The 27,075-nt window shown below is 39.5% G+C and overlaps 1 protein-coding gene, 1 non-coding gene and 1 pseudogene across 3 annotated transcripts in view; 1 reads left to right on the top strand and 2 right to left on the bottom strand.

The window, feature by feature from the left end:
- The window catches only part of CORIN (corin, serine peptidase), a 192,527-nt gene that overhangs the window by 153,285 nt on the left and 12,167 nt on the right, over positions 1-27,075 (bottom strand). For both annotated transcript variants that reach the window (XM_045572856.1, XM_045572862.1), the window contains exon 2: positions 11,790-11,934. In XM_045572856.1, the coding sequence (XP_045428812.1) occupies positions 11,790-11,934 (145 nt within the window). The remainder of the gene's footprint in view (positions 1-11,789; positions 11,935-27,075) is intronic.
- On the top strand, positions 15,556-15,659 carry LOC118710001. The gene has a single exon (XR_004985237.1). It is a non-coding gene; the product is annotated as a U6 spliceosomal RNA (small nuclear RNA).
- On the bottom strand, positions 21,247-21,398 carry LOC118709720 (annotated as a pseudogene).

Below are 27,075 nucleotides of genomic sequence, written 5' to 3'. Positions count from 1 at the left end.
TAGCTTTGACTTCAGGCAGAAACTTTTGAAAAACTTGAAAGAGATCATGTATTTTTTAACTTCATTAAAATAGATAACAGACTGTTTCCAGAATATAGCACTGTAGTTGAGAATGCTACTAAAATAAATGAATGTGATATTGATCCACTAGAGAAATGCCCAGGGGAATTTTTTTTTTCTAAAAACATTTACAGTGAATGCTCTAATTGGTTCTCATGTTTCCAAACAGTTCATGGGCCGTTAAAAATAAAAGAAATATAAATAAAATGTTTAATATCAGCCTATGGAAAAAATTTCTGTACATGTGCTTGACACTTGGTAAATATTAAGTACAAATCAAAATAGAAAAGCAGCTGTTTTCTGGCTAACTGAGGTCAACAGATTCATCTGCCAAAGGATTCTAAATAAAACATCGAGTGTAAAAGCTAAATCATAACCATGCCATACAGGTAACACATTCTCCAAAGTGTCCGTGGGATTATGAGTGAATATAAAATGCAGTAGGTGAAATGAAACACTTCCTTTAACTGTTTTTAAAATAATTTAGAATTTATTCTGGATCAAAATAAGTATGTGATAGACTTGATTACTACATAACATGCATTTCATTCATACAGAAAATTTTACTAATCAATTAGATATAATATTATTTTTATCCACTTGTTATTTGTTCTCTTCTCTGCGTGTTTTGGTATAAGAGATTTTTCACATAACATGTTTCCACCAATGTGCCTATAATGAATACATGATGTCCGTGAAGTTGATTTACTTATCATGCTAACCTTCTGGATCAGCACCCAGCTCTGTCAACACACTTTTAGCAAATGCCAATTCCTCATAGTTATGTCCCTGAGTAATTCACTTACTAATAAAAGGAGATAGTTACTGTATAAAACATCTGCAGTTGTTAACATTTTGTTTGTAATGACTAGCCTTGTTGATAATCTTTCTCTTATCTTTTTTTACCTACATTGGTGACTGGTAATAATATCTGGTTACTCTCAGATGTCCTTTGAAACACTGACTTACTTAGGAAACAATGACTTAGATAACTTTCTTTAAAAAAAAAAAAAAAAAGCAGCTTTCTTACTCTTAAATTCTACATATAAAGTGGCTTAGTAGAATAGAATGATAATACATGATAGTTGCTATAGCTAATGTTGAGAGAGATAAGAGAGAGAGAGAGAGAGAGAGAGAGAGAGAGAGAGAGAGAGAGAGAGAGAGAGAGAGGAAGAAGAAGGAGGAGGAGGAGGAGGAGGAGGAGGAGGAGGAGGAGGATGAAAAGAAGGAGGAGGAGGGAGGAGGGGGGAGGAGGAGGAGGGGGAGAAGGAAGGGGCGGAGTAGGTCGATAAGGGGCAACTGGGTATAGGGTATAATGTGTGAGGGAGGGGAGGGGGAGAGGGAGAAGGAGGCAGTGGCTAAGGGACTTGTATGAAAAAGCCTGAACTCACTAGATAATTTTGTTTCAAGCATCTCTAGAAACTTACCAACTCCCAACTTAGTTGCCTATGATGCATTTTATTAAAAAGCACAAAAATTAGAACTCAAAAAGACTAAATACCCTCCAGTTAGTATAACATGGTGAACATAAAAATGCTGAGTTATTAGCTCAAAGTAGAGAGCTCATTCTTCCAGCACTGCCCATCCTCTTCCGCATTCCTGCTTTTATGAAGCAGTGGTTAGAATTACAGGCTCTCCAGCCTGACCAGCTGGACTTAAGTCCCGTCTCTAGCACTTACTATCCTGAAACTTTGCACACACTCTCAACTGCCATTAAATAAGGAAAATAAAAGTACCTTCCATTCTAGGGCTGGTTGCTAGAATCAAACTGGCCAATACATTCATAACTCCCTGACAGTTCACGGCACAGAGTAAGTTCTCAATAACTGTTGGTCATTACTACACAATGAAATTAAAATTGTCTTCCTTGGGGCTACCAATAAATACCATTCCCTTCTACCTTCAAAAGCAAAATGGCCCAGGAAATTTTCAAAAGTGAATCGCTTACCCCACTTTCGGAGTGAAATAATGGTGACTAGTAATAGAAAATGACGTTGTATGGCTCAGAAGTGTTTCAGCTCTGTTTAACAATGTTTAAGAAACTGTCCATAATTACAGTAATCATCGCCGAGCTTTACTGATCACCTACAATGAGCGGATTGAGCACTGTAAGTGGCAAAATAATGCTGCCTCAGAGGTGTCCACAGCCTCAGAACCTGTGACTATGTGACCTTACCACCTTACATGGCAAAAGGGATGCTGCAGCTGTCAACTAGGGAATGTGAGGTGGAAACCCTATCCTGGATTATTCAGGTGAGCCCGAGGTTCTTACAAGCAGAAAAGGAAGGGAGGTAGTGTGTGCCAGAGCCACACAGTGTGAGAAAGATTCAATGGGCCGTTGCTCATTTTGAAGAAAGAAAGGAGCCACAAGCCAAGGAACGCAGGAAGCCTCTCAGAGCTGGGGGAAATAGGGAACAGAGCGTCTCCTAGAGCCCCCAGAAGGAATGCAGTACAACCAACATGCTAATTTTAGTCCAGTGAGACCTAGTTTGGACTTCTGACCTCCATAATTCTAGGATAATTTGTGTTGTTTTAAGCTATCAAGGTTGTGATCATTTGTTATAGCGGCCACAGGAAACAAATACAAGCACCTTGCTTAGTATCCTCACTTCAGCCATCTCCCAGGTTAGCCTCCCAAGAATCCTATGAAATATATATATTGTATATAGTTAACACTAATATGCAAATAGACCAAACGGCAGAACAACCGAACAACCAGGAGGTGTGCACGGAACATGGCGGACATCTGCAGCAGGAGGCAGAGTGCGGAACATGGCAGGTGTCGGCCACAGTGGGATGGTGGAGCAGGTGAGCAGGGGTGCCAGACCAAGGAGGAGCATCGGTCGCTGTCATCAGGGTGAGCCAACGGTGGTTACTGAAAATTTTTTGCTCCCGCATACCATAGTCCTACCCAGTGCTCGCACCTGCTGCTGGCCCCGGTCACCTATGAAGGCTTCTCCACCTTCCTGTGCTCCTAAGGGGCGATCAGGGCTGCTGCTCACACCCACTGCTGGCACCGGTCCCAATTGCTCTACACTATCAGCCAGTGTGAGTGGCGGCGGGAGTGGGGCTGCCTGCAGACAGGGGACCAGGGGCCGTGGTGGGAGGGGCCAGACAGGGGCATAGAGGATGGTCTAAGACCCACCCATGTGCCCACCGCAGCCTCATGGCCCACAGTTCCTTTCAAAGTACACAAATTCGTGCACTGGGCCCCTACTAGATTCTATAATTAACTCTTCTTTATAGAGATTCAGAGAAGGAAACTGAAGCTTATAAGAGTTGTGTAACTTACCCAAAATTGAGTTAGGACACAACACATACACATACACCTACAGACACTTCTCACTTTGGACAAGATACATACCTTAAAAAAAAAATCAACCACCATATGCACGTAAACAAATTTATCTTCCTATTTCGTGAGTTTGAAATGAATTCCTGTCTTTACATCTCTAGCCATGTGGTAACACATTTACTTTGCATTTTCTCTGTGCCAGAAACTCTGTATTTACTCTCTGCTGAGAACACAGAATCTAGAGAGAGGTACTTATCGTCAAGATGTTTATAGATTAGTTGAGGGAGACAGCCATGTCGTCTAAAAATACAAGCCATGCTGCAAAGGCTTTAAGAATGATATGCATAGGACAATCTGGTGACAAAAAATAGACAAGTAGCTGTCACTCCATTCTGGAAAGTCAGGAAAGGTTTCTTAGGGGAGAATGATGCTCGATGTGAACCTTAAAAGGTGATGAGAGATTTTCTAAGTTTGAACAAAGCATTTGCTGGGAAGAGGGAGGTGAGGTATGGTCATAGGGAAATGAGAACTTTATAGATAGAGCAAAGTAGAAAAGATACACAAAAGCCTAGCAGCAAGAAATTAAGCATGGCTAGCACACAGGGGACTGGCAAGAGCAAGGAAGAGGGTGTGGAAGCCAGACTGTAAAAGGGCAGTTCCTGTGAAAGGTTTGGAATTGATCTTGTTGGGATAGAGAACTTTCGAAGGGCCTTTATTAGAGTGGAATGTTAGAATGAACACTCTAGCAGCAAGCTGATGCCTGAAAGGAGTAAGTCTAGAGGATAGTTAAATGGCTACTGATAGTCCAGGCAAGGCCTGACCCAAGACAGAAGCAATGAGAATAAACGATTGGGAGAAAGCTTCCCAAGGCAAAACTGTGAGAAAATAAGGGAAAGAGTCAGAGGTCTTTTCAGGCTTCAGGTTTGAATTACTGGGCAAATGAAGGTACCCCCAAATATGACAGAGGTGGTGGTCATTAGTGCTGTTCATCAAATATTGTCCATTCTCTCCCAATGTACTATAGGACACATGCTTGGGTTACATTCTCTGGCCTCATTCTCTTGTCTCTTACATCTTTGATGTGGGTCAAAGGATACAAACTTTCAGTTATGAGATCTTGGGATCTAATGTACACCATGCTGATTGTAAATGATGATGATGATGATATACTTTAAATAAAAGAATGAGCCTCCAATGCTCCTTATCTTTCTCTCTGGCACAATGACCACAAAGGTTCAAGATGATGGCTTGTTCATCAATTTACTCCCTGACCTCAATGAGCAAAGCACATCCCTCTCCCCCACCCCACTGCTATCTTTCAAAGAACATGTAGTAAGAGCGTAAAATTAACTTTCATTGTTTTTAAGCCAGTAGGATGTTTGTTACACAGTATAGTATAGCCACCTGACTGTCACATTAGATTAGGGGTGTCGAACTCAATCAGAGAAAGGGCCAAAATCTAAAATCCAGCCTAAATCGCGGGCCGAATGGTTTACTGAACAGTCATAAACTGTCATTGTGATGGAAACACAGCGGAGTGCAGTGATGACAGCGAGGTGCGGGCCACATTGCAAGGCCTGGCGGGATGGATTTGGCCCGCGGGCCTTGTGTTTGACACATGTGCATTAGATAATAGAGAATGAAAAATAGAATTTGTAGAATCTTACCTGTCCCTACTACAGACACATCCTATCTAAGAAAGATGGAATATACAAATTGACTGTAGCTCCATGACAAAGATGGCGGTGCCCACAGCCAATAAGGAAGGAATATGCAAATTGATACCACAAGGCAAGAGGCAGAAGGCAGCTCTGGCCAGAGCGAAGGCAGTGCTGGCAGCCAGGGGAAGGAAGGCCTATTCTCTCATGAATCTTTGTGCACTGGGCCTCTAGTTAAATTGAGAGCAATCCAAACATTTCCTCCAGAATGCCTTGCCAGACTCCCCAACAAATATGTGTCTTTGTGTTTCCAGAAACACACCACTTAGATCACGTATACACTCAAGTGTCTGTTTTCCTGTCTGTCTCCTTGAAGGTGGGTTTTTATGCATGTCTGCATCTCAAGCAGCCAACAGAATGCTTAGCACGAGGGTAGGTCTCAATAAAACTTGTTAAGTATGAATGATGAAGGAAGTCAGGGGAGTGGATGACATTGTCAAGAGAGGCATGGTTGGAAAGTGAGAAGAGCCTTTAGGACAGATACCTTAACATTTAATGGATAAGTAGAAAAAGATGAGCTTAAGGAGATGGAGAAAGAACAGAGAAAGATGAGCGTAAGGAGGTGGAGAAAGAACAAAGAACAGAGGTAAAAGGAAAATCATAAGTGATCATTTGCAGGCCAAGCAGAAGAGCATTTCAAGAAAAAAGGAGTAGTAAAGACTGAGCAAGATCATATCTGCATGTCACACCTGAATGGAGAAAGTATTCCTAGCATCAACTAACAGCGAGCATGCTCAATCTGACTCGATGTAAACAAACACAGAAAGAAAGCATAAAGACCTTCATTTTTAAAGTCCTGTTCACATTGGTTTCAAATGCAGCAGGATAAGAAGACATTGGTGGCTTTGGTAAGGACACAGTTGCCAGTATGAAAAGAAGAGAAAGAGGGGAAGGTCAGATTGCAGTAGGTTAAGACTAGAGGAACAGGCAGAAATCACCTGTGGGTCTTGTTAGAGTGCCAACTCAGCAGGGGTGGGTGGGGCCCAAGAAGTGACTATGCATTTCACAGACTCCCAAGTGGTACTGGTGCTGCTAGTCCTTGGAACACATTTTGAGTACAAATTCTTTGGCTACTATTTCAAAATGCTTTAGACTTTAAGTATAACCTCAGGTCTTAGTAGTTAATATATATATTCTCAAGTTTGAGAAGTCTTAGTTGATGAATCTGTACCAGAAGAGCCAGGATTATAAAAGGAGTTTGTAGATTTTCAATAAGGAATGTGGAGTCAGGTCATAAAGGATCATAGAGCATCTTAAATTTTGTGTAGAGAAATGAAGATCTGGGAGGCTTTCCATTTTAAGGTGCTATTCAAAATACATTGTAAGCTAGGAAATTAAGGTCTTTATAATTCCAAGTCCTTGTAAAAAGCCACAAGCTGCTCAGAAATTTTCTAAGAGCAAAACTATATTTTAGTTCAATGATCTCCATCCCATCTGGCATTTTCAAAGAGGAAAGTCGCTTTTGTAGAGGACAATTTCTCTTGAGTTCAAGAAAAATATACTGTTTACCATATTTCTATACTCTCCATTATAACTTTTCTGTTTTCTTCATTTAAAAACAATTAACAGGCCACACATAGACTTTTCATAGTATTAAGAAAGCTAGGAAGCCCACATTAGGCCATTCTTCATAAATTTAGAGCTAAAACAAAGAAAATTTATTTTCAGTACAGATGAGTAGAAGAGCCTTTAAAACCAAATTTTCTGCAGCCTGAGGGGGGGTTGTTAAGAGCATTCCAATGAATTGTTTTGGACCATAACTTTGGTGAAATTAAATGGAATAAACAATAGTTCGCAAAATTCTGTGCAGACCATCCCCCAAGTACCACATTTCTAAGACTCTTGTAATACGCCCCCAATTTTCCCACTGCCACACACTCTACTCGTTCCCACCCTTTTTCCACACAGCTGCCAAAGGCACCTTCTTTAACTTCAATTTTTATTCTTCAAGTACAGTTTCCTTTCAATATCATGTTGTACTAGAGGCCCAGGGCACAAAATTTGTGCACAGGGTTGGGGGGAGGGGGTCCTAATTTCCTAGCTTACAATGTATTTTGAATAGCACTTAAAAATGGAAAACCTCCCAGATCTTGATTTCTCTACACACAGGCCACAGGGTTTGGGCCTAAAGCTGCAGCTGGACATCCCTCTTGTAATCCAGGACCACTGGCTCCTAACTGCTCACCTGCCTGCCTGCCCGATCACCCCTAACCACTCTGCCTGCCTGCCTGATGGTCCTTAACAGTCTCTGCCTGCCTGCCTAATCACCCCTAACCCCTCTCTGCCTGATGACAGCCTGATTGCCCCTAACTGCCTCTGCCTTGGCTCCCGCCACCATGGCTTTGTCTGAAAGGAGGACCAGACAACCAGAAGATGTCCGGTGGACCCAGTTTACTTCTTATAAGAAATGAATTAACCTCTGAAAGTCACTCATGGGTCCCAGCATAAAGATCATGTAAAACTTGTCATCACATTGCAAACACAGTAGTCAGTCAACTTTATCCTTTCTGGCTACTTCATTGGCAATTAAAATGTACTGTGGCAATGGCTTGATATATGGGGTTATGCGGTTGTAGATTATAGGATTACTATGGCGATGGGTCATAGGACAAAGGTATTATTATTATTATTATTATTATTATTATTATTATTATTTCTTACCAGAGCATATCTTTTCCATTGCTTTTCAGAGAGAGTGGAAATGAGGGAGGGAGGAAGAGAGAGAAAGAAAGAGAGAGGGAGGGAGAGAGAGGAAGAGAAACATTGATGTGAGAAAGAAAACATCGACTGATTGCCTTCTTAATTTGCCCTGACTAGGCCAGGGATTGAACCTGCAATCCAGGTATATGCCTTTGACTGGGAATCAAACCTGCAACCCTTTGGTGCTCAGGCCAACGCTCTAACCACTGAGTCACACAGGTCAGGACTAAAGGTTTTAATTTTTATGGATAGAGTTAAAATAAGATAAACACGTTTGAGTTCATTTTAAGTAAAATAAAACTATTCGTTAAAATAATTATCTGATTTTTATAATGTTTGTAAGTAAAAGCTAATTCTTTACTTTCATTATCAATTTTGTAACTTAGAAAATTATTTCATTTGACTTCCATAAAAGTTCTGTGAAACAAATAAGGATTATAGCTCCCGTTTCACAGAGAAGGTAAAATATGGTACCTAAAGTCACACATCCAGTAAATGGGAGAGAGTAAAATGCTAACTCAGACTTTTTTTCTGTCAAATTTTAACCTCTTTTTCCTATATCACATGGTCCTTCAGTATGAGACTATAACTTAGTAAATAAAAAACTATATATAATATTGTAGCTTTCTCACTCTTTAATTTTCCTTTCAAAGACCTTATTTTAGAATCTAAATCTTTGGGAATCATTGGGACTGCTCAGACTATCTGCTGATCTTAGAAATAACAAACTAAACTAAACATTTGTAGCTCCAAGTCCAGTTTAGAGGTTGAAGTGAGGAACTATTTGTACTGCTCTCTTCTATAGCCTATTGCTGAAATCATTTCTCACAAAGTTCAACTCTTTTATCTTCAGAAGTTGTTTTATTACCATCTTGACTGTATGCATGACAGAAGCCCAAACAGACAAAATGAAGTATACATAGAGCATCTGTGTTTGTTAGCATAGGGCTTTTGTTACCTTTTTGTAATCAATAATCCTCTCACTGTTATCTCATTGACTTTTTAAGCTAGAGCTCTTTGATGCACAATTGGCATTCCAGCATCCCTTAGCAACCCTCATGGACCTAGAAATAGCTACAAAACTTTGAAAGACTAGGGAGTTGTAAACTCAAACATAACAGAATGTTTTTAAAAGTAAGCAGAATTTAATGAGGTTTTTTTAAAAAAAAGATATAAAGTGATTTTATTGCTCATTACACAAGCACATCAGTTATAAAATAGAAAATGTTTACTTGGGCAGATGTTTCAATATATCTATATCAAACTAACTGGTGAAGAACTACAAAAAAAAATACTTTTGAAGATGTTTGAAAAACTTCCTCTTTCTAAAGATCTCTCTATATAAAAGCTTAAGCAACCATTATGACCAATCACTATGATGTGCATTGACCGCTAGAGGGCAGACCCTTAACACAAGAGCTGCCCCCTAATGGTCAGCGCACTCCTATAGCCAACTTCCTATGGCTGGCCAACCTCCTGTCATTCCTTCCCCCAGCCAGGCTCCCATCAGGATGGGGACTAGGGAAGACAGCCCCAATCAGCCCTAATCTGTGGCTGGGCCAAGGGCCCCAATCACTCTCCTATGCACGAATTTGTGCACTGAGCCTCTCATATTCCATTAAAGCTGTAAAATTTTTATCTAAATAAATAATACCCACTTAATTTTTTATCTAAATAAATAATACCCACTTAAAGCACTGTTTTAATAATAACATTCTTCCTCTACTCAGAGCCTAATACTCACAACATAGACATAAACTGTATTTTATCGAGATTAATTTACTTAATAAATTCTAAATGCATAACTTATAAGTCGAGCAATAAAAATAATAGGTAGTTTGGGTGAAATAAACTATTTTAAAATCATTGGTAGTGCAACTAGATGTGTATCATCTTGCTATTTGTTTTTATATTTTATTTGATTGCACATGTTCAAAAAAATCTGATTCATAGCAATAAGTAGCTATCAATGGCAAGATTTTGAGTTGTTTTGTTTTTTGTTTTTGTTTTTTCCTCCAATAACTCACCTTTTAAACTTAGGATATTGTTCATTTAAAGAGAGATTGCAAGATCCAAATACAAATGAGTAAATCTGTCAGCACAGATTATTTTGCCCCTGGTTTCTGCTTTGTTAAAAATTAATATGTAGCTGAAGCCGGTGTAGCTCAGTGGTAGAGCATCGGTCTGCGGACAGAAAGGTCCCGGGTTCGATTCTGGTCAAGGGCATGTACCTTGGTTGCAGGCACATCCCTGGTGGGGGGTGTGCAAGAAGCAGCTGGTCGATGTTTCTCTCTCATTGACGTTTCTAGCTCTCTATCTCTCTCCCTTCCTCTCTGTAAAAGAATCAATAAAATATATTTTTTAAAAATTAATATGTAACATTGAGTTTGAGTGTACATTTGACTTCAATTTAAAAAAATAGAAATTTGAAGCAAATAATTATGTAATTCTTGAGTCTTTTTCTTGGAACCTTAGTTCTATGGAATAGATTTTGAAAACCAATCACCTAGGTGCTAAAGCCCATATTCTTTAGGACAGCATGTTAGATTTTATGTCATTTGCACTTTATTCATCAATCTAGCTGCATTTCCTACCAAAATTTCACCTCATTTTCCAAATCCATCTGCATCTTTCATGGGTTATACTTTTACCCTTGCTTTTTTCTCAGCCAAATGTGACCCATGTACTACTTCCTTCTAAGCTGAATTTCTATTTTTATTCCAAAAGTTAAAATGTTAATGCCTCACAAAGCCTTGTGACTATCCCCAATAGCACCTTGTATATACCTCTATCATCAACATGTGTTGCCTAGTCTGACAATCATTTCTTCCTCTCAACTGTGAGTTCCTGAGAAAGGACTAATTTAAACATCCTTGAGTTCTCAGGGACTTTTAAAGTTTCTGCTACCTAGTAATCACTCCTTAAGTGTATTGAATTAATTAATCCATTAATTAATATCCTATATAATAAAGAGGTAATATGTAAATTTACCTCACACTGTCACAAGATGTCAGCATGGACAGCGAAGCTGGATTCCTGTAACACAAGATGACTGTGCCCACAGTGGAGGCAGGGTTCCCATAATGAGCCATCAGCAGGGACCTTAGGCTGCATGGTCCCAGGTGGGGCTTGACAGAGGGCCTCAGGCTGTGACTCCCACCCAGCAGGACTTGACAGGGGACCTCAGGCCCGCTTCCCCTGCCCTGGCGACGGGCTGGGAGATCTGAAGTTGTGCCTCTCACCTGGTGGGGTTTGAAGGGTGTGGGGCCAGCCGAGACTGGGTCATGCATGATTTCAAGGCACGTGCGGGTGGGTGGGGACTTGACTCTGGGTCCTGCCAAGTGCCCCAGACTCTGACAGGAGGAAGATATTTATATACACTGAGTGGCCAGATTATTATGATTTCTGAATGCATAATAATCTGGCCACTCAGTGTATATCCTATGTAATAAAAAGCAAATATGCAAATTGTCCCCTCAACCTTGAGTTTGATCAGCAGGCAGGACAGCCAACAACTCATGTCCCCTCCCCCTGGCCAGGCTGGCCAGATCCCACCCATGCACAAATTCATGCACCAGGCTATATATACACACACACACACACACACACACACACACACACAACACACACATGCACGCACGCAAGCACACAGAGTGGCATGATTATTATGCATTCAGAGATCATAATAATCTAGCCGCTCAGTGTATATTTTACTAATTTTCTTTCATCTCTGACACTTCTATTACAGAGAAAAGGCAAATAGCAATATTAAAATATTTCCTCTAATTAATTCCCTTTTGATGTGCATGAATTTCGTGCACCAGGCCACTAGTTAATAATAATTAGGAGAGTGATTATAGTGGATTTAAAACTGCAGATTTACCTAAGTTAGCAACAGCTAACCCTCTGATTGAGTTGTTATTTTAGTTTATATAAGTACTAAGTAGAAACCACTCTTATAAATCATGCTAGTTTTAATTTTGACTTCATTTTACAATAATAATGGCAGCACTCACCAACAAAGGAAAGCAGGATGACCAGCAGGACAATGAGAGCGCAGATACATGGAACCAGGACCAGCAGTAGGAAGCGGAGAACATTAGCAGTTGTCAGCTGCTGAAGGCAGCCATCACCCACAGCATCTTCCTCAGCTCCCAAGACCTAAAGCAAAAGAGAAATATGAGCCCCTGGCTGGGTTTGGCTCAGTGGGTAGAGGTCCTGGGTTCGATTCCAGTCAAGGGCGCATGCCCAAGTTGCAGGCTTGATCCCCAGTAGGGGTCATGCAAGAGGCAGCCAGTCAATGATTCTCTCTCATCATTGAGGTTTCTATCTCTCTTTCCCTCTACCTTCCTCTCTGATATAGATATATAGATATATGTATATATATATAGATATATATATATAGATATATATTCATATATATTCATATATAAATATATTCATATATATACGTATATATGTATAAATGTATATAAAGATGATAATTCTAGTAAAAAAAATAAGAGATAAATATGAAACATGGCTTTAATATTACAAAGCAACTCAGTACATGGCATGAAATTATAGAGCAGAGCTACCATTCTCTCAAATCAGCAGCATTCATAAAGATTTTGCTGTGTGTACTTTAGGACATGAAATGAGGTTTAGTCACCGAATCACACAAATAAAAGAACAAATAACGGTACAATCGCATTCAGGGCGGAGCAAATCATTTATTTCTGAAATGTTTTTCAGAAGTGCATGAGCTTTTAATGATATTGCATCTTAATTAAAAAAAAAAAAAAATACATTTGCCAATCCGGTGTTATTCCAAAAGGCCATAAATAACTTTGGCAAGAACTCACGCTGGCCCAGAGCTACAGGCAAAGACCGCCTAGTACAGTGACAAGACATTGGTGAGTAGGTGTAGACAAGACATACTCCAGACTTCGTTGTTGTGAGGCTTATTAGTCCTAACCCAAATCTGCATAAATCTGGATAAAATAAGCTTTCAGCCATTCATACTTCAGCAGGTTTTAATATGACTGACCACGTGTTTAGTGACAAGTTGAATAATCAAAGGGCCTATCCTGTGGTCCAGCTGAACACTTAGGATCCCTCGGCACATCTCCCGCTGTGCACACTGACCTGCAGCCTGTCCACTTGTGAGAGGATGATGAGGTGCCACAGTGACGATTCACATAAACTTCTCGTCCTCAAATACTTTAAACTTTGCTCAGCTCAGTCTCTTGCCAGAAACGACGTCTGGAAACTCGTTTATTGCAAATGGCTAGCTTCAGGCAGTGACTTTTTCATCAGGGTCCGAGGTGGAATTAAAAGTGACTTGAATAACTCACTAGGAGTTATTCCCTTGATGACGGTGTTTCTTGTGATTCTCTCTTGGACTTTGGACTCTCTTGCATGTTCTCCTCGGACAGTTTCAGAGCTTGAACTATAACCTCTGTGTAGCTGCCTCCTGGATCTCTCTTGAGTCCCAAACTTCCTTTCAAGTTAAGCCATATATTTCCAGTGCCTAGTGCTTAACAGCATCTCTCTCTCTCTCTCTCTCTCTCTCTCTCTCTCTCTCTCTCTCTCTCTCTCTCTCTCTCTCTCTCCTGTAACACTGCCATCCACTTTTTAACAAGCTGAGGTCTCTTGTTGTTGTTTTTTAAATTCATCCTCAAGCCTATATCCCATTTCAGCCACTATCTCTCTCCTTCTTTGTCATCCAAAATGCTCAAAGGATTAGTCTTTATTGTCCAAATTTCCTCACTGGCTGTTTACTCTTGTGACCACTACAATTTGGCACCCACTTCTGTCAATGGTACCAAAACAGCTTTTGCTGTGGTTCCCAATGGCCTCCACGTTGCTACATCCAAACGACACGTCCCAGACCTCATTGTAATGATATCTCAGAGTCATCTGAGAGATTCTCAGTCAGCTCCCACCTTCCTCAAGCACTCTCTTCCTCTGACTTCTCTTTCTCCTCCTTCTCTGGTCATTCCTCCTCTTTCTGTAAGCTCTTATCTCACACCCATGTTCTCCCCACAATGTCACCAGCACACATGACATCAGTCGCCAGCCCCATACATGTGACTTACATTGTTAAATAGCAAACAGAGACCTTTCCTCTGAGCTCCAGACCTTTGTGACTCTTCATGAGGGCCCATAAGGAAACCTGATACTACTTTTTAGGTGGCAGTTGACAGACAAAACTACCTAATTTTTGCTGTAAAATATGGTTGCTTCACAAAGGTTCAAACATAATATAATCTTCAAAATAGAATACAAGTTTTATCAAGACTATACATGTTACATCTGTAGGAAAAAAGGGAAGCACGAGTCTCAGGGAGATTCAAACTGAAATAGTACTGCAACATGAACTACAAACTATAATAACCAACAAATATTTATAAGATTAGAAAGTACACATTTATTCCTGCTCCTGTAGAAACATAATCACAGCATAAACAATACTAACACAGCTGTATCTCTCTGTGTGTATAAATATCACCCTTTTCTCATGAGGATAGGCGAGCACCTGAACACAGTCAGGAATGGAAGATTACCTGCTGAATAAATGAGTGGATTAAAGCACCTGGACAAGAATTACTCTGTACATAATTATACAAATACTGCCTCTTTTTTTTTTTTAAATAACATACATCTTACAAAGACTATTCCTGAATCATCCAAAAATACTTGGAGAAGAAAATGTATTTGGTAGAAAAGTAAAAATCTTTTTCTTTCAGGGAAAATGTACTAAAATATAATAAAATCAGTTTTTATGGGATTACCGAAAGGAGTTTTAGGGGTAAAATAGACAGGTTTAGGGAGTTTTAGGAATTGGGGGGGCCCATAGGTGAGGAAGGCATAGTTGGTTGGCCAAAAGACATTCATTCTCAGAGAACAAAAGATGCCACAGGACAAGGGGAGAGGAAGACATCTATTCGCAGAAGATAGGGACAAGCCACAATGTATGGTGGGAAAGGGGAAACAAACTCTCACAGAGGACAGAGAAATTTTGACAAATGGGAGGAAGAGGAAAACAGATTTTCACAGGAGAAAGAGAATTCTACCACTGAAGGGGGAGCAACAGAGGGGGTACCACGTGGGTTTTACACTTTGAAGATGATATTCTACCAGTTGGAAGGCAGCCCTAAGAAACAAAGAACTGCAGCCTTTATAAACCCTAGAAAAAGGAGCTTAGGGGGCTACCCCGTTGGGACCCCCTCCCTCTGTGAGAGTCTGTACTTATTCCAATAAATTTCCACCTTTTCATATACCACCTTTGGTCCGTGGCTTCGTTCTTCCAATCCACCTGGACAAGAACCTGGGGAAGAAACCACCCTTGCATGCCACTCAGAACAAAACTACTTTTAGTTCAATGCCACACTCACTTTCACCATTATGAGCTTTGAAGTTAGGCAGAAAATTACGTGTTTCAAAAAGTTATGGTTTTTATTACAGACAAGATTTTTTAAATACCACCTATGTGAACATGAAAATAAATAGCCTTGTGACTCTATTAACTCCCTAAAAGAGAGATCCCCAGACATTCCTGGTGCACAGCACTCAGCCTCCAGGTAATGGTTTCGGTAGTCCTGGATCAAAAGAAATGCCCAACAAGTTTAGGCCTCTGTGGCTTAGTTGGTTCAGTGTCATCCTGCGCAGTAAGAGGTTGCCGGTTTGATTCCAGGTCAGGGCACAATGCCTCCACTACAGGCTCAATATTTCTCTCTCTCCCTCCCTTTTTCTCTCTCTAAAATCAATATGAACATTTATTTTAAAGAAATGACTAACATACTCACTTCGGCAGCACATACACTAAAATTGGAACGATACAAAGATTAGCATGGCCCCTGAGCAAGGAAGATATGCAAATTCGTGAAGTGTTCCCTATTTAAAACAAACCAAAAAAAGAAAGAAATGGCTAACAGTTCCATTTATTTGGTAGTTTAGTTCAACAATTTTATAAATATTTGTATCCTAAAAACTTAGTAGCCAATTTAAAAAAATACTACACATAAATTAAAATTTGAAAATACTTTCATGTCGTTTTTAACCATAATTACTTACTAATGGGATGTGTGCATCTGGTGGGCTCTGCACAACACCTCAAACATAGGCATCAAATTAGAAACCACCACCTGTTCCACATGGATTTTCACATGGAGTGACTTTTTACACAACTACCACCAAGAACCCAGCAAAAGGAATATCACCAGACTGCTTTCCATAGTGGTTGTATATCAACCTACACTCCCACCAGCAGTCAGTGAGGGTTCCCTTTTTCCTACAACCTCCTCAACCCTTGCTATTGAGCTGATGTTAAAAGGGCGTGACTTCAGCAGGTTGGGACTTGGAGGGAGGTCCTCCCAGGCAGAGAATACTTAGGAGCTGGGAAGAGCCAGGTGGCAGGCGTGTAGAGCAGGTGGCAGGCATGCAAAGCAATGGGAGCCATGAGTCTGGTACAGGCAGGGCAGCCTGTAGACCTCCAGATCCTGCCCCTCAAAGGGCGGTCCTCAGACAACCAGCATCAGTGTCCCTAGTAGCTGGTAAAGGATTACAGAACCTCAGGCCCCACGTGAGTCACATGCACACTGAAGTCTGTTTTCCATACTATACATTAAGGATATTGGTCTTTGTCTCTTAAGTCCCTAGACTGGGTTTTAAGCCAAAAGTGACATATCCAAGTGAGTATTTTGAAAAGAACACCTGGGATACAGCTAGAGATTGGAAAGGGGCACGTGAGAGTATGGGGAAACCAGAGAGGAGATTGCTGATGTACATAAAAAAGGTGGGGTCTCTAAAGGGATTGCCAGCCTTTCCACCAGCTTTACATTTTACTGTTTGCTTTGTACTGTTAACATAAAAACATTCAAACATGTAAAGAATTTTTGTAAGTTTATTTGAGCCAAACTGTAGACAAATGTCCGGACGCAGAACCTCAATGAATTGAGGTAACGCTCTGGAGAATGGCGGGTTACATCTATATTTGTACATTGCAATCAAAGGAGGGACATAGATGGATTACATGAAATCCATTGGTGATAGACTAGAAAGGCGGGAAAAAGCAAAGAGGGGAGGGGCAAGAGAGGGGACCCTGGGACTGGATAAAGAGTAAAATGATAGACACATACATAGGTGGGTGCAGGAACAATTAACATGACAATAATGAAGTAATTTGTGGTATCTGTTCTGTCCTGGTGCCCAGGCACAATAGGTTGTGCCCCAAGGACTCCAGAAAAAGGGAAGTTACAAGTTACTCAGACATTTCAAGGGTACCGTATTTTCCGGCGTATAAGATGACCCCCTAATTTTACAGTTAAAACATAGGTTTAGGCCTATATCGCTGTATAAGACTATCCCCCACTTCCGAGGCAACACCAGTTCTTTTTTTAATAGACTGCCTCTCTGACTCTGGCCAATGTGAGCAGGCTTTTTACTAGAACACAGTGTAGCTTTGAGTACAGAGAACATGTATAATTTACATGCATAAAAAGCCTGCTTGGATTGGCTGAGTTAGAGAAGTGTTCTATTTAAAAAAAGAACTGGTGTTGCCTCAGAAGTGGGGGGTAGTCTTATACAGCGAATATAGGCCTAAACCTATGTTTTAACTGTAAAATTAGGGGGTCGTCTTACACGCCGGAAAATACGGTATGTTATCTTAAATGGAAAAAGACAGAGAGGCTCAGTTAAGGTAAAAAAGGTTGACCTTGTCAGTGAAGATCCCTGTCTAGGATGTAACTACCCACCATACTGCCTTTAGTTACAGTTTAATTTCAGACCATCCTTTGTGTTTACTTTAGGTTTCTGAGTTTGCAAGACCACTATGTAGGCCTCCCCTTGAGAAAGAAAACTCCTATTTTGTAAAAAACTGCTGTTTGAAATTTTTTGCTGTTTTTTTAGATGGCCTCTTATTCTAAAATGTTTGCTTTCTAGTCTGCTTTAGCCTGTTTGAATAATGATGAAGATAAACTTAGCTGTATGACCTTGCAGGCCAGAGACTAGATATGCCCATAATCTCAATGCCATCCATGCCAGGTGCATTTTTTAATTGGATAGGACTGTATTGTTTTCAAGGCCAGCATCGAGATAACCACTAAGTGCACTTAGGGCTGGCTCTTTAATAAAAAGGGAAGTTCTGCTTGTAGCCTTGCTTAGAATTTGAATTCATTTTCTCTGAGCCCATCTCGCGATGAATAAAGTGATTCTGTCCAAACTCTCCTCCTGCATTGTTTGATTATTCGGGAACTCTGTAACACCCTTAGCTTGTCAGGTGAGCATGTGGCCCCTTTCGTCCACACTATTAATCCCTGTTTGAAAACATTTTGGCTATCACACTGTACTTAGTAATTTATAATTGAAAATTGCTAAGTTGTAATTTACCAAGTTGTAAATTTTTTCCTCTGAATTTATGCTGGTTGAAGACACAAAGGCACTGAACTTCTCATTAGCTGGAGATAGTCGAGTCTGGCCACACTGAGTTGCTGTTAATTCTGATAAAAAGTAAACAAACCTGAGTTACATTACTTGTCACGAAAAGCCAACAGTATTGTGTTTAAAGAAAACTTTCAATGTTTTTTCCTCCCTTCCATCAAAAGTGAACATATCCCAGAGTCAGACTAAATCAGGAGGTTAGAGAATTCTAGGAGAGATATTGATAAAGAACAAATAGAAAGGCTAATATTAAAAAAAAAAAGTAAATATATCAAAACTCCCGAATTTCTCTTATGAAATTTTGCTGGCCTTTAATAGTGAGTCATTCATTAATTTACTTAAAATATATATATATATATATTTACTTAAATATATATATATTTACTTAAAAAAAAAATATAGCCGAAACCGGTTTGGCTCAGCGGTAGAGCATTGGTCTGTGGACTGAAAGGTCCCGGGTTCGATTCCAGTCAAGGGGTCAAGGGCATGTACATTGGTTTCGGGCACATCCCCGGTGGGGGGTGTGCAAGAGGAAGCTGGTCGATGTTTCTCTCTCATCGACGTTTCTAGCTCTCTATCTCTCTCCCTTCCTCTCTGTAAAAAATCAATAAAATATTTTTTTAAAAAATAAATATATATATATATATATATATATTTTTTTTTTTTTTTTTTTTTTTTTCCTGATCCTACTCTATACAAGGCACTGGTTAGTTGCCTAAGGAATAAAAATAATGTTCTGAGCATATGATATAACTTTGATTCATTGAATTAAAATGGATTTTTATTTTTTATTTTTTTACCTCTTGAGATTACAGTTCAGTAATTTTAGTATGTACAAGCATCACCATGATCCAAAGTAGAACATTATAAAAGCCATAGTTCAGTTAAAATTGCTTCACCTGCAAGTGATAGAATATATGGATATCAACAGTGATTTAATGAGAAATAATTTATTCCTTTCTCATGTAAGTGGTCAGAAAAGAACTTGTATGCATATATGCATAACCCATGGATACAGACAGTAGAGTGGTGGAGGCCTGAGGTTGGGGGCAGGGCAGGCTATAAGGGGTAAATGGGAAGAAGAAGGGGGCATATGTGATACTTCCAACAATTAAGATTTTTGAAAAAATTTCCCTGACAGCCTAGCTGTGGTGGCTCAGTAGTTGAGCATTGACCTATGAACTAGGACGTCACGGTTCAATTCCTGGTCAGGGCACATACTGGAGGCAGCCAATCAATGATCCTCTCTCATCATTGATGTTTCTCTCTCTCCTTCTCCCTTCTTCTCTGAATTCAATATATATATATATATATATATATATATATATATATATATATATATATATGTATATATATAAAATGTAAAATCCATTTCTCAATATAAGTGCTTTTTTGAGGGCAAGAAATAGACTTTTTCCAGAGTCTTCATGCTTCTGCAACTCTTCTCAAGTCAGACATGGCAGAATAGAAGATTACCACCTCACTACAGTTGAACAATTTTAGAAATGGCCCATCTGTGCTGGTATTCTTTCAATTACTTTGTAGAGCTTACATTTCAAAATTATATGTTAAAAACCTTAATCTGCAGACACTAAGACTACACTCTCTAAGAAATATTTACCTCAAAACATTGTCTTACCCAAGCACCAATCCAAAATGAAATCTGAATTGTTTTGCCCACTGAGCAAAAATGAGCCAATTGTTACCTTCTTACATAAGAAGGAAATCTTCTAGTACTAGGTATTTTTCTCTCTGTGCTCAATAAACTGTGAGAGTGCTTTACATGAAGTAAAGGTAGATTAACTGAATAAAAGACCAGTGATTTAGACACTTCTCAAATCAGGTATCTATCAATACTCCACAATTCTCCCTCTCTCCCAATTAGCAAAATGCCTCCAAACTCATCTGTGAGTGAACTCTTCCAAACCCAAATGTCTTTTGTTGTGCTGCTTGTTTTTGATGTCCCAAGAGGCATGAAGAACAAGCATCTGGTTTCCAGTAAGTCTTTTCATCCACTTTCTGGCATTTAATTGAAGCATACCAAGTTCAAATAACTCTCTCAAAATGAAATTACCCAATTCACACCAGAACGCATGGTTCCACAAGCCAACCCTGCCCACATTCTCCTCTGAAAATCAACATAACAACAACACCAGATAGTTGTCCCCTGAGTTTCACAGCCACATACCCCAGAATGGGTGTTCAACATGGAGACTAAATACCGACAAAATACTTTCCCTTTGAGGAGACGAGATAATGATAATCCAATACTCAGGATTACTTCAGCCTTTCTGATTTGAGGGTAGCATTGTTTAGCTCAAGTCTGAAATATGAGAGAAGAGATTGGAATGTTTCAGAGGCAGCCTGAACAATGTCATCTCCACCACTGAAATCTAGGAGACCTTATAAAGTCACCGCCCTGTCCTAACCATATTTCCATATCTGCACATAGGGATAGAAAATACATGTCTTGCTCTGACCACAAATATTCCCTCCCCCTCAAAAAATAAAATGAAATTGCTAAAGCAAAAGAAAAGTAAAAAACAGTAATAGCAATGTTCCTTTCAAGTTCTGAAAGTTCTAAGTCCCGATTTCTCTCCCATGCGTAAAATGGAGTTTGCTCAACTCAGTCTCCCTGGTGGAAAGCTATAATCTTTACTCAAGTGGGGAGATGTCTTCAGAGGCAACAGGAGGACCTTCTAAGGTAAACCCTGTTTCTCTCAGAGCAAGGTGGGAAGGTCATATTTCTGTGACAGTCACAGATGATTTGGGAAGAAACACAGGCAACTTCTTACCTACACAAGGTAGCTAGGACCCGGCATCCCATGTGGGGTTTTTTCCAATTAAATTTTTTTCCCAATTAAGTTTTTTAAAAATATATTTTTATTTATTTCAGAGAGAATAGGAGAGGGAGAGAGAGATAGAAACATCAATGATGAGAGAGAATCATTGATCTGATGCCTCCTACATGTCCCCTACTGGGGATGAAGCCTACAACCCAGGCATATGCCTTGACAGGGAATCAAACCATAACCTCCTGGTTCATAGGTCAACACTCAACCATTGAGCCACCCTGACTGAGCCCAGCATCCTGTTTTGAGATGACTTTGCCCCCAATCTCAAACATGTTACCCTTACCATTTTATGGCAGACAAAGTCTTAATGTAACGAACTATAGAAATGATCCCTGAAAGTATAGTCTTATAAGTCTTAATGTAATAAAAGATTTATTTTCATGCAGATATAGTATCAGAATTATTTCTGCATATATTGGACAGTCATAGAAATAATTATTTCTCAGTATATTTTTTGGGAAACAATGAAGGCTACAGGGAGGGGATAAAAAGGGAGGGTTGAGTTAATCATGCCTCTGGAAATTAAATATTTGAGATTTATTCATAAAAGCGTTTTAAATTTCACATCCTGATTATAAGTTACAACATTTCTAAGGGAGCCATGGCAAAATCCAGAGGTGCCTAACAGATCACCAAGTGAAGCCAAACTATTTTTCATGTGGCTCTGAGGAAGCTGCTGAAGTTGTGCAAACCTTAGAGACCTAATTGACTTACTGACCCAATGACAATGGACATGTTGTGACTTTTAAAAATTGAAACAGATTGACAAAGTGAGTCAAGAACTATAATATTGACTTTCTACAGCTGAAAATAATCAGGGACTGCATACGAGACAAAATGGATTTTATGCTCTGCAACAATCCATTTCAGGCATTTCGATGCAAAGTAAAACATAAACAGATGTTGAAAACATTTAACCTACTGAACCTACCTGCTGAAAGGAATCCTGCAGTTAAAGTACAAGTAAGGATTTTATGTCTTGGATGGAGCTGCAATTTCTTTGTGAATATCCAGAGCAAAAGCAAACTTAACAGTCATCATAGAGTTCACTCTACTTCATATATTTCACTATACTGGGTTCAGAATGGTAAAGAGTTGCATCCAAGTCTAATGCTCTTAAAGAATCTCCTAGAAAAAGGGAGCTATTAGAACAGAAGAGGAAGGGTAAGATCTCAAAGGACCTATGAATAACTTCCCCCAAGGAAGCTAGGATGGGAGAAGTTACTGGAAAGTTGATTTCCTTAAAGCTTCAGATAGGCAGTTCAACGCAAGGACACTTAGTGAAGCACACCTTCAAGACTGGACAGCTATGACAAGCAGATACTGAAAACAATATCCACGGAACAACAGTCTCTTAGAGGAGAAAGGGAATAAATAGTTATACAAAAAGTCAATTAATTATTATTGTGGTAAGTGCTATGTGGTACGACCAAGGTAAATAATTTGTGGTAATGAAAACTGACTTCGACTTCGTTATTAAAACCTACAATAGGAAGCAGCCTAATGCTGAAAATTACTTCAGTGACAAGAAATAATAATGAATATTTCTTATAAATACTCAAAGTTGAATTACTAGAATTATTTCAGCAATAATTAAACAATTTACCTTCCCAGCTTCTTTCCACTGATGGTTTCAAGTGTTTATAATGTTAACACATATGTACAATATAAACTGTTCTGAATGTTAAGATTTATGATTTGGGAACTCAAAGTATTAAGAACTGCATAACATTTCCTAAAACGATAAAAGCTACTGCTGAAAAGGCGGCTTTTGAGAGTATAAACCTCATTGGTCCATCCATCATATTTTTTTAATTTTGTTTTTGACATCTTTCCACAGTTAGTATTCCCAAGTACTCAAACATTTTAAAAATCATAATACAGTATCTTGCAAAGAATAACTTGTGTCAATTCTCTTGAGTTTCTTACCAGTGCTAAAGTTGTCTGCATTTTAAGACAAAATCAAACATAAAAATGATAAATGTTCTAAAATACGTGTGATATTATGAATGTATCTAATTTATGAAAAGGCGAACCTCTAGATCCAAATTAAGTCAGACTAAACTAATGAGAAAGATGTCTTTAAATGTTTAATAATTGCCTAATCTTGATGTATTGACTTTTATCTCTTCCAAAGAAAATACGGTTAAAAATTATGGTTGTGAATTAAGTGACTATAAATAATCCTGTTTTTAAATGAAGAAACTAGAAAAAAATTCTCCTTTTAGAATGTAAGACTAAATTGTATATTAATGGTACACTAAATTATCTACTGCTTTAAAAATGGCTGCCAAACAAAGAAACAACCCCCCCCCCCCCAAACTCATAGATATAGATGGTGATTACCAGAGGAGCAGGAGCATGGGGGGAAGGAGGGGAAGGAGGTTAAATATATGGTGACAGAAGGAGACCAGCTTCAGACGGAGAGCACAGAATAGACTATACAGATGTCATATTATAAAGTTGTACAGCTAAAATTAATATAATGTTATTAACCAATGTTACTCCAATAACTTTAACTTTAAAAATAGTCGCAGTGATTACAATTAGTTTATCTTAGTGTAGACACAAATATAAAGTTTTTTAATCTCTTGAAATTTTCAAATGAAATATATTTACTTTTTTCCCTCTTTAAAAAAAAATTTGAAAGAACCACATACTTATAGAAGAGTTGGAAGTACAGTGTAAAGAACCTTTTATCTGAACCATTTGATAGTGAATTGCTAACCAGATGCTCTATCACTCAAAAAAAAAAATGTTATTGGGTGTTTCCAACAAACAAGGACATTCTCCTACAAAACCAAAGGAAATTACGCTGATTCACAGAGAAACATGCAAATTGACTGCACCTTTACTCTGCCCATAAGCCCCGCCCACCATCCAAACAGGGTGAGTATGCAAATCAATCCATCCAAGATGGCGGTTAATTTGCATATCCAGGCCAGGGCAAAGACTGATGACATATAGAAAGAAAGAAGCCAAGTGCTGCAGAGAAGCAAGCAAGCCGGGCGGGGGAGAAGGAAGGGAAGCTGGTGGGATGGGGAGAAGGGAGGAAAGCAGGCAGGGCAGCAGGAAACCCTATTACAGGAATCTCCTAGTAGTCCTAATAATACCCCTGGGTCTAACTTAGGACTGTGTGACCATGTGTCCTTGGTTTCCTTCAGTCTTCCTTTAACTTCCATGACTTTGACCCTCTGTAAATTACAGTCCAGTTATTTTACAGAATGTTCCTTAGCTGTGACTTAGGATTAAATTCAGACATCTTTAGCAGAAATATCACAAACGTGGCACGCCATTCTTCTCACGGCATCCTCTCAATTTGTTCCTTTACAAATGATCACATTAATCGCATAGCAAAGACAGTGTCTGTCAGGTCTCCCTGTGATGTTGTTCTCCTCTCCTCAGCCATGTCCTCAATAAGTAATTCCTGGTGAGGTACTGAAATTATGTAAATAACTTTCAGTTATCTTTTGACATATGCATGGTTTCCTATTTTATCTAACGGCTTATCATCTGTTCCTATCATTATGTATTTTGATGGTCAAATGGACCTCCATTGGGCTAGTGAGATTCAATTCCAGCTGGCTACTGTCTTCTTAGCATGCACCCATAGTTCTCTGGGCCGGTCCCTGCTTCCTGGAACAGGATGTTTTGGACTCACATTGGACTTTCCTTGCCTCATTCTTGCTATCAGCCATTTCTCTAAGGAGCCTGGTTCCTTTTTGTAGAAAATGGTATTTAAAACCAAGATCTGGTGATCCTTGGTACTCACAGGGCATGCTATCTACACACTTACATTTATTTAAAACTAAAGTATAGTTGACATACAATATTATACAAGTTCCAGTTGTATAAGATAGTAATTTGATATTTATATTCCTTACAATAAGTCTAGTAACTATTTGTCACCATATAAAATTGTTATGATATTACTTTCCTTCCCTCTACCGTACATATCTCCATGACTTATTTTCTAATGAAGGTTGGTAATTCTTATGCCCCTTTACTCCCCGCAGTTCTATATTTACCTTTATATGCTGAAACATACACACTTACACTCCTATCTCTAATTCCAATCCCATATCATAGGGTTCTAGATGTAGGTTTCTTCCTTTTTTTAACTGATTTTTTTCCAACAGTGAGAAACCTGGCTATTGTTAATATGTGCAATTATCCCGTCAGTCCCAGCCTGTCACACATCTGTCAGGGTCCCGGCACCCTCTGCTGTGAGGGTGCCATGGTCACCTTGAGGGAACTCTCACGTCCCACCCTGGTTCACGCACCCATCCACCCCTTCCTCCACCTGCTCAGGCTCTCGCCCTCCACCTTCGGGCATCCTCACCTGGGGGGGTCTCGGCCACTGTGCTGCCCTCTGGGCACCGTGAGAGTCCACCTTGCTGCTCCCACAGAACAAATTCAGGATCCGGTTGTTCACCAACAGGCAAGGAATAGGAAAATGCAAATAAAGGTTTGAAGTCTCTAGAAAGCAACTGGTGTTGTTCCTTTTCTCACTCTTTTCTTATAACATAAAAGAGGAATATTATAAAATCACAAGATCTGGATCCTTCAGCCTCCTTGAATATGTTTTTTTTATTATTATTATTATTTATTTTTCGAGAGAGAGGAGGGGTGAGAGAGATGAAGAGAAGAAGAGAGAGAGAGCGATAGAGAGGAAAAGATCAATTTGCTGTTCTACTTATTCATGCATTCATTGGTTGATTCTTTTTTTAATACCATATTTTCCGGCGTATAAGAAGACTTTTGAAATGAAAAAAAGTCAACCGAAAATCGGGGGCAAAAGACCAAAATTGCACAAAAATTACCTGCAGATCTTGACGGCAAAGTAATTCTTTTCTTTGAAGTGGGGGGTAGTCTTATACAGTGAATATAGGCCTAAACTTATGTTTTAACTGTAAAATTAGTGGGTCGTCTTATACGCCGGAAAATACGGGTATATTTTTTATTTATTTCAGAGAGAAACATCAATGATGAGAGAGAATCATTGATCAGCCCACAACCCAGCATATGCTCTGACCACGGGAATCAAACCATGACCTCCTGGTTCATAGATTGATGCTCAACCACTGAGTCATGCCAGCCAGGCAGAACAAGAAACATTTTTAAAGAAAAGTCTGTGTTTGAAAATTTTTAAAAATACTAAATCAAAGCATTTACTAAATTAAAGTATTTATCCCATGGGTTTTATTTACTTTCATTAAAGAGAATAAATCATTTTTCTGGATCATGGCAATGTAACATACAGCATGGGGAATATAGTCAATAATATTTAATTACTTCGTTTGATGTCAGGAGGTGCTAGACTTACCAGGGGGCACTGCCAAAGTTATAGAAATGACTTATTGGTATGTTGCACACCTAAAGCTATTGTATGTCCACTGTAATTGGAAATTTTAAAACAGGAGTGTCTTCTCACCAAAGCTCTCTTCAAAGAAAGAGGAAGACAGTTGCCCGATTTTCCGAGTTTCTAATGTGAAATGGTTGGAGAATCTTGCTAGTCGGGAATAGAGATAGCATTTTTGTTCCTCTTATTGACCTTCAGCTGATAAAGTTAAAACAATACACACAAAGTTGTAGGTGCGATCAGCAGGGATCAAGCAGGCCAGCTGAGTTTGTCCCAAGAAGGCCCAGAACCGACCATACACGTCAGCTCCTCCAGTCCCCTGGGCAATTCATTCCTCCTAGGGACCCCTGCATGTGCTCACCAAGGCCACGTTCAGCAAGGCTCACCAGCTTAATTGTGAAAGGTCGGGAAGCTCAGCATTACTGTTAGGCAGAAGAAGGCAGAATGAAAATCGAGGCCTGGTCAGAACTATAGTTACCAAGTCCAGATGTTAAATCGAACACTGGTGAACATAAAGACCAGGAGGGAGCTGGTCTCTCCAGTTTGCCCTAACGCTTCTAGGGAATGAACCGGCTACACCAGGCAGTCCTTCAGCCATTCCTGGCTTCATCCTCCCACCTCCACCCCACATCCAGAATTGGTCCCAGCTTGCTCGTGGGCAGC

Source organism: Pipistrellus kuhlii, unplaced genomic scaffold (assembly GCF_014108245.1).
Source record: "Pipistrellus kuhlii isolate mPipKuh1 unplaced genomic scaffold, mPipKuh1.p scaffold_m20_p_1, whole genome shotgun sequence".
Lineage (NCBI taxonomy): Eukaryota > Metazoa > Chordata > Mammalia > Chiroptera > Vespertilionidae > Pipistrellus > Pipistrellus kuhlii.
The sequence above is the reverse complement of the archived record's forward strand: the minus strand, read 5'-3'. Positions and strand labels throughout refer to the sequence as shown.